General features: G+C 43.3%; 1 protein-coding gene across 1 annotated transcript; it reads left to right on the plus strand.

Annotated features, from left to right (window-relative positions):
• The first annotated feature begins 861 nt into the window (after nucleotides 1-861).
• On the plus strand, nucleotides 862-13,427 carry LOC132766716 (epidermal differentiation-specific protein-like). Its single transcript, XM_060761024.2, has 2 exons — nucleotides 862-1,093; nucleotides 11,720-13,427. Exon 2 carries the CDS (start codon nucleotides 11,784-11,786, stop codon nucleotides 12,930-12,932), a length of 1,149 nt encoding a protein of 382 aa, XP_060617007.1. The 5' UTR covers nucleotides 862-1,093; nucleotides 11,720-11,783; the 3' UTR covers nucleotides 12,933-13,427.
• The last annotated feature ends 959 nt before the right edge of the window (nucleotides 13,428-14,386 follow it).

The raw sequence follows: 14,386 nt of genomic DNA on the forward strand, positions 1-14,386 counted from the left end.
ATTACATTTATTATTTTACTCTTATTTATTATTACATTGTTTTACTCTATTATTACTGTTATTACATTTCCATTATTTTACTCTATTATTGGAATGATACATAAGCACATTTACATTAAAGAAGGTTAGAACAATGGTTTAATGGACAGTTGTATCTTAAATTATAGTTTCTTGTAAATATTCAAAAACATTTAACCTACTGATGCCTCAATTAATGTAATTTTATTTTGACACCAGTAGCTGCTGCATCTCCCACCCTCGGCTTATACTCGAGTCAATAAGTTTTCCCAGATTTTTTATGGTAAAATTAGGTGCCTTTGCTTATATTCAGGTTGGCTTATACTCAAGTACATACGGTATTTATTAATGTTCTATATTTTTACCCCGCTTTTCCCACCCCGAAGGGCACTCGGAGTGGCTTCCAAGGGGGCAATATTCAATGCCATACATGGAAATTGGGAACCATACATGCATCTGTGCTACAAAACATAGGATGTTTGATACCGTTTGTCTCCATCCATTACCATCCTGGCTGTTTTAGTTGTGCTGAGGTACTTTGAATTCTCTGCTATAGAGCTTGAGTTCAGGAAAATGAGCTAAAACACCAGCAGAAAATACAAATTATCTCAGCCAGGATTCCTTCCAGTGGAAATGGAGTAATGCATCTGTTTCCTAGGGTGTGTAATTACTTAGGTGTGTTGCAGCAACTTGGGTAAAGCAGCTGAGCTACAAAGTTGTGTGTCTGCTTCAACCTGTAATTCTGCACCTGCATGTGGCTTATGAACACGAGGGAGTTGCCAAGAATCTAGCCCACTGTAGTAAAGGGTGAGAAGTCATCATTTTTTTAAGGGATGGGCAGAACCTATGTTGAGAGTCACCCTCGTTGGATGAAAAGGACCTCCGTTTCCAAAGATGTGGGTGTATGTTCTGTTGCGTGAGGCTGATAAACCCTGAAGTTCTCCATTCAGGTCCTGACAAGATCAAAGCCAGCCCCATTTCCTATTAAAAGGGGCGTGTTTTTTACACAGGAGTATAAACACTTGTGTTGGAGCTGTTGCCTTCACAGACAAGCTGTGGAACTCCATCTTCTAAGGTAAGCAATGCTTAATTGAATGGGCTTCAGGGGATTTGGGGGAAGGAGGTTTCACAGAGTTCCTTTCTCATCAGAAGCTTGTGCTCATTTAGTATCACTGAAAGAGGTTGATCGTAACAAGGTGGTTTAGCTCTGTCAGGTTTTCAAGCCAAATGGATGTGTTCCATGGTAAAGGAACCCAAGATTACATCCGAATGTATCAAAATGGTCTTAAGAAATAGTTTGCCCTGGCATTCCAGTGGTTGGGGTACAAATTGTAATGGCAACTGGTTGAATCTTTGGTCAGTTTTGTATCCATCTGATAGGGCAGAAGAGCTGAGAAGACCTTTCCTTGTTTTGAGAAGATGCTTTGGGATTTGGAGCAGAGGCTTCCAATTTATAGATCAGTGGTTCCCAACCTTTTTTTGACTAGGGACCACTTTGACCAGGCACCACTTTGACCAGGGATCACTTTGACCAGGGACGACTTGACCAGGGATGACTTGGACCAGAGATCACTTTGACCAGGGAACACTTTGACCAGGGACCACTTTGACCACAGACCACTTTGACCAGGGACCACTTTGACCAGGGACCATTTTGACCAGGGACCACTTTGACCACAGACCACTTTGACCAGGGACCACTTGACCAGGGAGCACTATGACCACGGACCAATTTGACCAGGCATCACTTTGACCAGGGACCACTTTGACCAGGGACCACTTGATCAGGGAACACTTTGACCACAGACCACTTTGACCAGGGACCACTTTGACCAGAGACCACTTTGACCAAAGTCCACTTGACCAGGGACCACTTTGACCAGGGACCACTTTGATCAGGGACCACTTTGATCAGGCATCACTTTGACTAGGGATCACTTGATCAGGGACCACTTTGATCAGGGACCACTTTGACCAGGGAACACTTTGACCAGGAACCGCTTTGACCAGGGACCACTTTGACCAGGGACCACTTTGACCAGGCATCACTTTGACCAGGGACCACTTTGACCAGGGGACACTTTGACCAGGGACCACTTTGAACAGGGACCACTTTGATCAGGGACCACTTTGACCAGGCATCACTTTGACCAGGCATCACTTTGACCAGGGGACACTTTGACCAGGGACCACTTTGACCAGGGACCACTTTGACCAGGGGACACTTTGACCAGGGACCACTTTGACCAGGGACCACTTTGACCAGGCATCACTTTGACCAGGGACCACTTTGACCAGGGGACACTTTGACCAGGGACCACTTTGACCAGAGACCACTTTGATCAGGGACCACTTTGACCAGGCATCACTTTGACCAGGGGACACTTTGACCAGGGACCACTTTGACCAGGGGACACTTTGACCAGGGACCATTTTGACCAGGGACCACTTTGACCAGGGACTACTTTGACCAGGGGACACTTTGACCAGGGACGACTTTGACCAGGGATGACTTTGACCAGGGGACACTTTGACCAGGGATCACTTTGACCAGGGACCACCTTGACCAGGGACCACCTTGACCAGGGACCACTTTGACCAGGGACCACTTTGACCAGGGACCACTTTGATCAGGGACCACTTTGACCAGGGAACACTTTGACCAGGGAACACTTTTACCAGGGGCCTCTTTGACCAAGGATCACGTTGACCAGGGACCACTTTGACCAGGGACCACTTTGACCAGGGACCACTTTGACCAGGGACCACTCTCCAACATTAATACCAAAAGGGTTACAAATCAATTTTGTCACCTTTAGATTTGGTTTGGTTATTTGGGGTGCTGATACAGAAAATTGCATTGGATAGACCACATCAACTCCAGTTTCTGATGCAGAACATATGCCATCCATTAGTCGCCATCTGCTCACCCACAGAAAACCATATTTAATCATCTAGAGCCGCAGACCTTATTTTTGGTTGGGAACCACAGGTATAGATTAACTGAATAATTACACACACAACAATCTTGGTGCCTTAGTTTTTAGTCCTGTTCCTGAGGTTATTTGGGACTCTGGATCAGAAAATTATATTGGATAGTCACATCGCCTTTAGTTTCTTAGATATCGTTAGCATGGTTTTTTATGGGTGAGCAGATGACTTGTAGATGACACATGTTTTGTATCTCAAAAACTAGACCTGATTTGGGGGGGGGGGGGGGGAGTAGTGCTATTTTTTGAATTGACAGGTTAAATAAACCCAAAACAGGGCAAACATTTGCGTGTTGGCCAGTGTTATGGATGAGTACCATCATCATGGATGAACTTTGCCTTCCTATTTATAGTCCTGACATATTTCACAGCATTTCGGATATTTGGCCAGCACATGTTTCATAAGAAAGAGAAAAAGTAATAGAGAGATGCTAGGTAGGCCTAAGGATCAAGAAGTTGAAACAAGGAAAATCTTTATCTCCTGTCCCAGGTGTTTCTGTTCAGGAGTCCAGCCTATCATGGATGCTCTGGACATTGATGTTTAAGCACACCTTGCTCTGTTTCATTCCAATCCTGTAGCCTCTCACCACCTGAATTCCCTATGGCAGTGGTTCTCAACCTGTGTTTCCCCAGATGTTTTGACCTTCAACTCCCAGAAATCCTAACAGCTGGTAAACTGGCTGGGATTTCTGGGAGCTGTAGGCCAAAACACTTGGGGACCCCCAGGTTGAGAACCACTGTTCTATGAGAAGAGCAACCTTTTTGCTTTGTCAACCTAGCAACCAAACCGGTCTCTTGAGCAGAGAATGATTAAAAATGCTGATATCTGCACACTTTGTGCTCAGTCTTGCAAAGAAATGCACCAATCCATATGTACTTTATCATCATATTTTGTATGTGTGTGTGTGTGTGTGTGTACACACACAAGCACACTATGTGTGTGTATGTGTGTGTGTCTATAATGGGATGGATAAATTCCCCCTGAAGACACAGGCGGAAGTTCTGGATTCATCACTGAGCCTGGAACTCCAGGTCTTGGAAGTGGCCAGGGGAGGTTTTGCATAAATAAAACTTGTGTGCCAGTTGTACTCGTACCGTCAGAAACAAGACTTGGCCATGGTGGTCCATACTATTGTTACATCCCGAATAGATGACTGCAATGTACTCTACGTGGGGTTGCCTTTGAAGACTAATCAGAAGCTTCAAGTGGTCCAACAAGTGGCAGCCAGATTCCTCATTGGAGCAGCGTGCAGGGTGAACACAGCCCCCCTGTTACACCTGCTCCATTGGCTGCCAGTATGCTACCGAGCACAATTCAAAGTGCTGGCTTTAGCCTATAAAGCCCTAAATGGTTCCGGCCCAACTTACCTGTCTGAATGTATCTCCCTCTATGATTCACCACAGAGGTTAAGATCTTCTGGAGAGGCCCTGCTCTTGGTCCCACCTCCTTTGTAGGTCCGGTTGGTGGGGATGAGAGACAGGACCTTCTCAATGGTAGCCCCTCGGCTATGGAACTCCCTCCCTAGAGAGATTAGAGCAGCCACCTCCCTCCTGACCTTCAGGAAGAAAGTAAAAACGTAGCTATGGGACCAAGCCTTTGGATAGCAAGTTTTAGTGAAATAAGAAAATATGGAATAGTGAAATGACTAATGGATCATGATTTTGGATGGCGTGATTTTAATAACTGGTTGTAATATTGATATGTTTTAATTTCTGTTTTTCATGTATTTGTTTATTTTACTGCATGTATGTTTTTGGAATCGAATTACTGTCTTTCTGTAAGGCCAATCCAAGTCCCCTTCGGGATGACAAGGGTGGGATATAAATGTAGTAAATAAATTGGAAAAGTCTACTGCTGATTTTTACATTTTATACATACCAGAAAACCAATGGAAGTGGTTAAAAGCATGTGAGAATCTGGCCTGTTGTGAATTGCCAAGTCAACTTCAAGATACTTAAGTTAAGTTAGGTGACCCCTCGTTGGCCGAGTAGGATAGTCTTCCAGGATCAGAATTCTTGTGAGTCTGTAGGTGGCTGTGGAGCCCTATTCTTGATCTGCATCTTCTTCCGCAGTGGGGACATTGGTTTCCAGGTGGAAGGCGGTCTCGGTCAGGGTTGGCTTGACACACCTTCCTCTTGGCATGTTTCTCTCTTTCACCTTCCATTCGTTCCTCTTCAAATTCTGCAGCACTGCTGATCACAGCTGACCTCCAGCTGGAGCGCTCAAGGGCCAGGGCTTCCCAGTTCTCAGTGTCTATGCCAGAGTTGTTAAGGTTGGTTTTGAGCCCATCTTTAAATCTCTTTTCCTGTCCACCAACATTCCGTTTTCCATTCTTGAGTTCGGAGTAGAGCAACTGCTTTGGGAGATGGTGGTCGGGCAAAAATATCAAAGACCTAAAATGAAAAATAATGGAAGTTAAGGGAGAAAGTACAAAAGTGGAATAATAGATAAACACAAATGATAATCATAGACACTTTACTTTGAAATGGCCAATGAAAATATTGAAAGAGTTAAAGATCGTCATCAACAAAAACATTAGATTCTAGTCAAGAAATCAGAAAATTAAGACTTGGAATGACAGATCAGAAGGAACTGGATTTGGTTCAATTCCATCATTGGTGGAGTTCAGAATGCTCTTTGTAGGTGAACTATACATCCCAGTAACTACAACTCGCGTATGTCAAGGTCTATTTTCCTCCAAGAGCGCCTCAAGAGCGTCCCTGGGCAAAATCAACTATACTGCAAATGCTTACCTTGCGTAATGGGTTGAGCCGCCCCTGTCTATGGACCACTAGTGGTCCACAAGAACGAAAATATGGTCCGCAGCCTCACTATTAGTACACTGTTGCCTCAAAAGCATGCAGCAACAAGAGCGATTGGTCCCACAAAACCCTCCTATAGTGCTGAGGCAACGGGGATGTCAGGAGGGGAGAGGCGGACTACCCTTGAAATATTACTACTACCACATCAGCTCTAGATTATCAAATATGGTTTTCTGTGGGCGAGCAGATGGCAACTACTGGATGGCATATGTTCTGTTTCAGGAACTTGAGCTGATGTGGTCTATCCAATGCAATGTTCTGAATCAGCACTCCAAATAACCAAACCAAATCTAAAGTTGACCAAAAACAGATTCGTAAGCCTTTTGGTACTAATGTTGAGAGTGGTCCCTGGTCAAAGTGGTCCCTGGACAAAAAAGGTTGGGAACCACTGCTCTATCTAAAGGTAAGCTTCATGTTTTCCTGCAGTCTTCTTCAACCTTACCAAGTATTATTGTCCCTTCTAGTGAGTCATGTCTTGTCATGATATGCCCAAAGTACAACAGTCTCAGCTTAGCCATCTTGGCTTCTAGTGAGAGCTCAGGATTGATTTAGTCTAGGAACCATTCATTTGTCTTTTTAGCTGCCCATGGTATTTGTGGAACTCTTCTCCAGAACCAAATTTCTTATCTGTTTTCTTTACTTTCCAGCTTTCACAAACATACACAGGAATAGAAAATACGACAGCATGGGAAATCCTAACATTAGTATTAAATTATACATCTTCACTCTTCAGGATCTTGTCTAGATCCTTGAGTCACCCAAGTTCTTCATTGATCCCTAGTTCCGTTTCTGAATAGTAGGTAATTATAAGTTAAAAAAGGAGCGCCTGGTGACCTAATGAGTTAATCCCTTGCCAGCAGAACTGCTGACTGACAGGTCAGTGGTTCGAATCCAGGGAGAGCGGGTTGAGCTCCCTCTGTCAGCTCCAGCTCCCCATGTAGGGACACAAGAGAAGCCTCTCACAAGAATGGTAAAACATCAAACATTCTGGAGTCCCCTAAGCAAGTCCTTGCAGGCGGCCAATTCTCTCACACCAGAAGCGACTTGAGTTTCTCAAGTTGCTCCTGACATGAAAAAAAAGTAGAAAAAAGCATTAGATATAATGTACTAGAGATGATAAAAGGGAGAGGCGGAGAGGTAGAGTGGATTATCAAGTGGTGAAGTTAGTTATACAGGTTGATAAAACCTTAATTTAAATCTGCCTTTATGCTTTTGTCAATTCTCTTCTAAGCCTTCCAATGTTGTAATAATAATGTAGGATAGCAACACAATGCAAAATAGTAATATAAGGATTGGAAACTCCTAGTTGATATTATAATCTTTCCTGCTTCTGGTTTTGTTTCAAGTGCCAAAATAATCTGGCTTGCTTTGTGAACAATGATGCTTGAGCAAGCTTGGTAATGGTACTAACTGTTGCCCGACTTCAGACAGAAAGCTAGCTTGGGTTGGCTCTGGATAGAGATTTACCAACATGAGTAAAAAGTTAAGCTGGTCTTTGATCCCTTGCAAACTAGGGTGGAGTTGGGTGCTTCCCAGCTTTTCCTTTGGCCCTGAGGAAGTTGGCTTACAAGTCAGTGACATAGCTTCAGAAATTCCTGCTTCAATCCAAGCATTGCAACACAGGACAAATGGGTTTACATCTGTCATGAGGATTAGATCGTCTTCCCCCACTTGTGATGTATATTAGGTTACAGGGGCAGCTACAGGATTACACTGGAGGAAATCCTATTAGGAGACAGGAGGAGGTCATCATTGCAGTTGAGAGTGCATTGCAGTTTGCACTTTTTAAACTTGAAATTATCATAAAAGAGAAAGTTATGAGCCACCTATTATTCCATTTATATTATATTATATTATATTGGTGGATGGTACAGCACCAAGAGAAAATCCTAGAGTGAACACAGGTTCATGAGCATACGTGCAATTTCAGGAATAATTACTATAATTAAAATAGTAATAAGGTGCACTGCTCCATATTGGGGATCCTATGATGAGGGAAACTTCTGAGAAGAGGGCTTGGAGGACTGCTGGTTAAAGGATTGTATAGAATTATTCTTTCTTTCCACCATCATGGATTTTTTTGCAGTAACAAGAGTCAGAAAAAGCAGTGCGGAAAAGGAAATATAGTCAGGAATTATGAACACAAGACACTCTGGATCTCTCCTCAAAGCAGTGAGGAAAGTGTTTTGGCAGGTTCTATTGGACACAAAATATGAATCTGGCTGAAAAATATACATTAGCATTTGGAAAGCTAATAGCGGATTGTATTGAAAATTTCAGGGAAGGGGCTTAGGAAGCATTGGAGATAGTTCAAAGGAATGTATATGTAGCCGGCATTTTTTGGGATGCAAGGCATGTTCTGGGAGACACTGTTTGGTAGGTATCAGTTCAATATAGGGTTTTTTGGGGGGGTCAGGAGAGACTTGAGAAACTGCAAGTCAGTTCTAGTGTGAGAGAATTGCCCAGGGGACATCCTTATGGAAGGCCTCTCTCATGTCCCTGCGTGTGAAGCTGGAGCTGACAGATAGGAGCTCACCCCGCTCCCCAGATTCGAACCACCAACCTTTTGGTCAGCAGCTCAGCTGGCACAAGGGTTTAATCCATTGCACCACTGGGGCCTTCAGTTCAATATAGTGAGAGAAATAGACAAGTGATTTGGTTATTGAACAAGGCACCATGAATCATGGTCAAATAGCAAATAGGAATTCCTTCAAATTCATACTAGCAAGGCTGAGTATGAAAAAAGCGCAAAATATGCCTTGTGCTTGATTCTTCATACAGTGTGGGTTTCTTTTATGGCATTTGGACATGTGCTTAAAATAAAAAAAGAATGGATTCTGTAGATGAAACTAATTCAACGCCTTATCTCTAAGCATCCCAAAGATTCTGTGATCGTGTGGTTCTATCTACTGCTAATTGCTGTTGGACGCCTTAAGGCCCTTTCGTATCTCAGCTCCATCAGAAAAAATGTGAATGTTTTTCAGACTTCTTTTGCCTTCAGATGGCCCAAAGTGTTTAAAATACAGTGGGGGTTTTTTTCTCCTAAGCTTGCAAAATCTCCCAAACTTTCCCAAAACTCAAAAAGGAGAGAGAAGTTGGTCTAAAACCTTACAAAATCATACTTAGAACTCATTGCTGTGGCCCGCTGGACAGGAGAAGGGAACAAAAATGGACCCCATGCCTTCTGCAGTTGCACATTCCTAATTTAGAAATTTACAGGATGTTGGATCTTATTGCTTCTGCCATCATATTTATTTATTTACTGCATTTTCTACCGCATTTCTGGGTGGACTCAAAGCGGTTTCCAACATAATAATGGAAAAATTCAATGCCGAACATACATATGAAAAACCAAAGCATAATATCTAAACAATAACATATCACTATAAATTAAAAACCATTAACCACATTAAAACATAGGACATAAATAAGCATTTAAACATTAAGACATAGAATTAAAACTTAGTATAAACATTAAAATCACATAATCCAAGATCGTAATCCGAAGCCATTCTGAGAACTGGATTTGAGACCATAGTCATAATTCTCCACTAGCAATCGATATCACTGCATCACTGCATTGCAACATCCCCTTCGTTGTTAAATATGCACTTCTGGAAGATTGGAAATTTTTATGATAAAAGTCACTCAACTTTTCTGTGAATGCCATTACCACAGTAAAAACATTGATTTGTATAGTTGGCTTTATGATCTCCTTTTAAGACAGCAAGAACTATTTGGGTCCAGTCTTTCTGATATTTGGCTTTTAAAGGTGGATTGAAGTAAAATGCTTGATGCTTGAAACATAATCCTTGTGAATGGTGCAAAGAGCCGAAATGCTATCATGGCACCGTGCAGTCTCTAATCTTACCACTCAACAACACGAGACACAACAAAGGAGGAAAGGGGGACAAAGGTAACAAAGGATGAACCATGAGCTTTTGTCAGATGAACGTGAATACTGAAGGATTAAGCAAGAAACTGACAACCTGCAACCTTTTGCTTAATTTCAAGGCCCACTTGTAAGCGACTTTTGCTGTGTCTGTCCCTGTTCTTTGACTGTCTAAAATGTATTCTGTATTTATGTTTCTACAATGCGAGAAATTTGGGGGATATTTCTTTAGGGGCAGAATTTCTATTGGAGCAGCAAAGATCTCATTTCCCCCTCTCTGCACCTATACCTTTAAGTCAGTGTTTCTCAACCTTCCTAATGCTGCGACCCCTTAATACAGTTCCTCATGTTGTGGTGACCCCGCAACTATAACATTATTTTCGTTGCTACTTCATAGCTGTAATTTTGCTACTGTTATGAATCGTAATGTAGATATTGGATATGCAGGATGTATTTTCATTCACTGGATCAAATTTGGCACAAATACCCCATACGCCCAAATCTGAATACTAGTGGGGTTGGAGGAGGGGATTGAGCTTGTCATTTGGGAGTTGTAGTTGCTGGGATTTATAGTTCACCTACAATTAAAGAGCACCAATGAAGCAATTGAACCAAACTTGGCACACAGAATTCCCATAACCAACAGGAAATATTGGAAGGGTTTGGTAGGCATTGGCATGAGTTTTGAAGTTGTAGTTCACCTACATCCAGAGAGCACTGTGGACTCAAACAATGATGGATCTGCACCAAACTTGGCAAAAATACTCAATATGCCCAAAGGTGAACACTGGTGGAGTTCTATTTGCTGAGATTTATAGTTCACCTACAATTAAATAGCATTCTGAACCCCACCAACAATAGAATTGGGCCAAACTTCCCACACAGAGACCCCCATGCTGTAAAGGGACTCACTGTCATAAACCTCCCTCTAGCCTCACACGCTCTCCCTTGCCCACACATGCACGCCACGCTGCCATGCACCAAACATGCCTGCTCTTCCCTCTTCACTTGGGGTCTCAGAAAGAGCCCTCCCCTTGGCTGAGAGGCCGGCCAATGACAGCAGAGGAGGGCTTTTGTTGGGAGGATTCACTGTCTGTTTCCAAAAAGCAAGAGAAGGACAGATGGAGAGATCCTCAGCCTTCTCTGCCAGAGGGGTTCCTAAGAACATCGGAAATATGTGTTTTCTGATGGTCTTTCATGGCCCCTCTGAAACCATCTCACAACCCCCACCCCAAGGGGTCCCAACTCCCAGTTTGAGAAACACTGCTTTAGGGAGAGTCAACATCATTGCAATTTCCCAGTCCATATATACTCAGTAGTAGCCCACCCTTGAAGAAGATGCTAGGACCTCATCATATGTGTGTAGGGCTCTGATGTTTTGCTTGCTTGCTTGCTTGCATGCTTCAAGTTGCTTCTGGTTGGTTCTGAGGCGAGAGAATCAGCTGTCTATGAAGACGTTGCCCAGGGGACGCCCGGATGTCTTGCAATCCTGCGAGGAGGCTTCTCTCATATCTCATGTCATGTGGGTTTTTTTGGGTTTTTTAAAAATCTGATTGTTTGTTTTGTTCTGTTAGAAATGTAATCCATTGGTAAGGTTGCTGATGACACGATAAATAAATAGGGCTCTGTTTCCATACACTGCAGAAACAGATCCCCATGGGAGTCCCAAGGAGGTCATCACATGACGTAAGGGCGCTTCTGGTGGGACTCTGTGGGACTCAGTTTCCGCAGCACATAGAAACAGAGCCCTACATCCTTCTTCAAACAGCTTGAAGATGGAGATAGCAGGAGAAAGACGGTCATCAACATAGTAAGGACGTGGCTGGCCATCCCACAAGACAGAGAAAGACAGGAGGGAACTGGGTAAAACGGTTCCCTCTGTTTCCCCCCATTTTTCTCGACTCCACCTGATAAAGTCCTAAGATTCTACTCTCTATGTGGAAACTTTGTAATACAGCCAAGAAATTAACTATATTTTATCATTTCTCTCTATCAGTTTAGGCCTGAGACAATTTTGGATTCCAACTTTCCCTGGAAGAAGCTGCTAGAGAAGCACAGCCATGTCCTCACCAACGTCCTGCGTGAACAAGATCATTGTATATGACAAGGCCAACTTTGATGGGCTTAGCAAAGAGTTCACCAGCGACATCCCTGACCTGCATGCGTTGGATTTTGGGGATTGCATCTCCTCTCTGAGGGTGATTGGGCAGCCTTGGGTGGCCTACAAATCCGCCAAGTTCGAAGGAGATGGTTTTGCTTTTGAAGAAGGGAATTACAGCGAGATTGACATGAACAACAAAATCTCATCCCTCCGGCTGGTTCACCATGATCTCTCTGAGCCCCTGATCACCCTGTACGAGTGTCCCAACTATGAGGGCCAAAGAAAGGTGGTGCAGGAGGAGACCAACCTTGCTTATGGCTACTTCAACGATTGCGTCTCCTCCCATGTGGTACAAAGAGGAGTGTGGCTCTTGTACAAAAACGCCAACCGGGGTGGATGGTATCACGTTGCCTGGCCTGGGGAGCGTATTCGTGACTACAAAACAGAGCTCAACTTTGATGATAGTGTCTCTCACCTGAGGCCCTTACAGCCTGGGTGCCCTATCATCACCACAAAGCTATTTTGGGACAAGAAAAAGGTAGAGGATGAAAGAGATGTCCTGATCGATGAGATTGTGGGAACCAACTGTACCGAATATGAGCAAGCATTCACTGCCACCACCTGCAGGGAATACACAGCTACCGTTTTCCAGAGCTTCCACTTCAGCAATACCACGACCCTAAAACTTGGCCTCTCGTTTCAGGTCACATTGGGAGGTTCCAATGTCTTTAAGGTAAAGAAGGGGAAGCAGGAGTCCATCACCACCAATGAGAAGGTCGAGGTTCTGCTCCCTGCTAAGATCCCGCCACACACTCAGCTCACTATCCACGTGATCAAGAAAGAGACCACAACTTCAGTCCCAGTGGAGCTCACTATTTCCCAGAATGGGAAAGAAAGGAAAGAAGAAGCAGAATATCGGTGTATTTCAGGGCGTACTATCAGCACCCGGTATACCATGATGCCCACCTCGGCAGCAGAGGAAAAATCTAAAACTAAAGCTGCAGATGCAAAAGAAGGGGAGCACTGCCCTACACAGCCCTCAGAGGCGGATTTAAAGAAGCTAGCCCTATCTCAGTCTGGACCAGTAACATCAGAGGAGACATCTTAAGACATGGAGAAGACTTGAGTTATGGCTGTTTCCAGACTATATTAAATAATGAGGGAAAGGAACACAATATATTGGGTTAGGAATGGTGATACTTTCAGGGTTTCAAGACTAGGAATTAGACCAGGGATGGGTGACTTGTAGCCATCCAGATGTTTTACAACTGCAATCTCCATCACCCTTTTTAGTGTCATTAATAATAATAAGGGATGCCGTCCAACAACATCTGGAGGGCCATACATTGCTCATCCCTGATTTGGGGATAGTATCTCAAGGAAGTAAGTTATGACAATAGTTAAGATGATAGTTTCATAGAATCACAGAGTTGGAAGAGACCATGTGGGCCATCCAGTCCAACCCCCTACCAATAAGCAGGAAAATTGCATTCAAAGCACCCCGGCAGATGGACATCCAGCCTTTATTTAAAAGCCTCCAAAGAAGGAGTCTTCACCACACTGTGGGGCAGAGAGTTCCACTACTGAACAGCTCTCACAGTCAGGAAGTTCTTCCTTATGTTCAGGTGGAATCTCCTTTCCTGTAGATTGAAATTGTTCCGCATCCTAGTCTCCAGGGCAGCAGAAAACAAACTTGCTCCCTCCTCCCTATGACTTCCCCTCACATATTTATACATGGCCCTCCTCATGTCTCCTCTCAGCCTTCTGTTCTGCAGGTTAAACATGCCCACCCCTAAATTAATCTGGCAGGAATTGGAAGGTAAATGTTGGCAAAGAGATTATGGGGAAATGTTTTTCATGTCAAAAAACAGGCAAAGTAATTAAGGGGCGTAAAAATAACCTGGCTAAAGATGTTATGGAGACATGGGTTAAGTTAAAAAAACAAAAACAAGATATTTCCAGGAGTTCCCCCCTAACCCCAATAGTTTTACTGGAAAAGTTTCCAGAAGACCTGAGAATTAAACTTAAGTATAAAAAATAGTGGAGGTGGAAACTGCTCTTTCTTGGAAGAAATGGATGCAAAATTCGATGGGCAAGTTTAATAAGTTAGAAGAACAAGGTGTCCTGAATTGGTTTGAGAGGCAACAGCTATACAGTTGGGAAAAGGACTGCTTAGGTAAAAATCCCAAATGTAGAGAGTTGTATGAAGAATGGCTAAGGACACTTAAAAAGCAAGAAAGGGTTAATTGAGAAAACATACAATGGATTAATAGGTGAAAAAATAGGGCTGAAGCTGTTAGAAAAGGTTTGGGAAGGAGACCTTGGGCCTCTGATGGACTTTGATTGGAAAAGGGTTCTAATGTGGAGAGTGGTTAAGAGTCTGTCGATAAGTTTAAAAGAAAATGTGTACGAAGTCATATGAAGATGGAATACCACTCTGGTTAAACTAAAGCTGATGGATAGTAAGCAAAGCATATCTGCTGGAGATATTGCATGTACAAAGGGACATATTTTCATTTATGGTGGGAATGCCCCAGTTGAAGAGTTTTTGGAACAGCATAT

This window comes from Anolis sagrei, chromosome 2, assembly GCF_037176765.1.
Source record: "Anolis sagrei isolate rAnoSag1 chromosome 2, rAnoSag1.mat, whole genome shotgun sequence".
NCBI lineage: Eukaryota > Metazoa > Chordata > Lepidosauria > Squamata > Dactyloidae > Anolis > Anolis sagrei.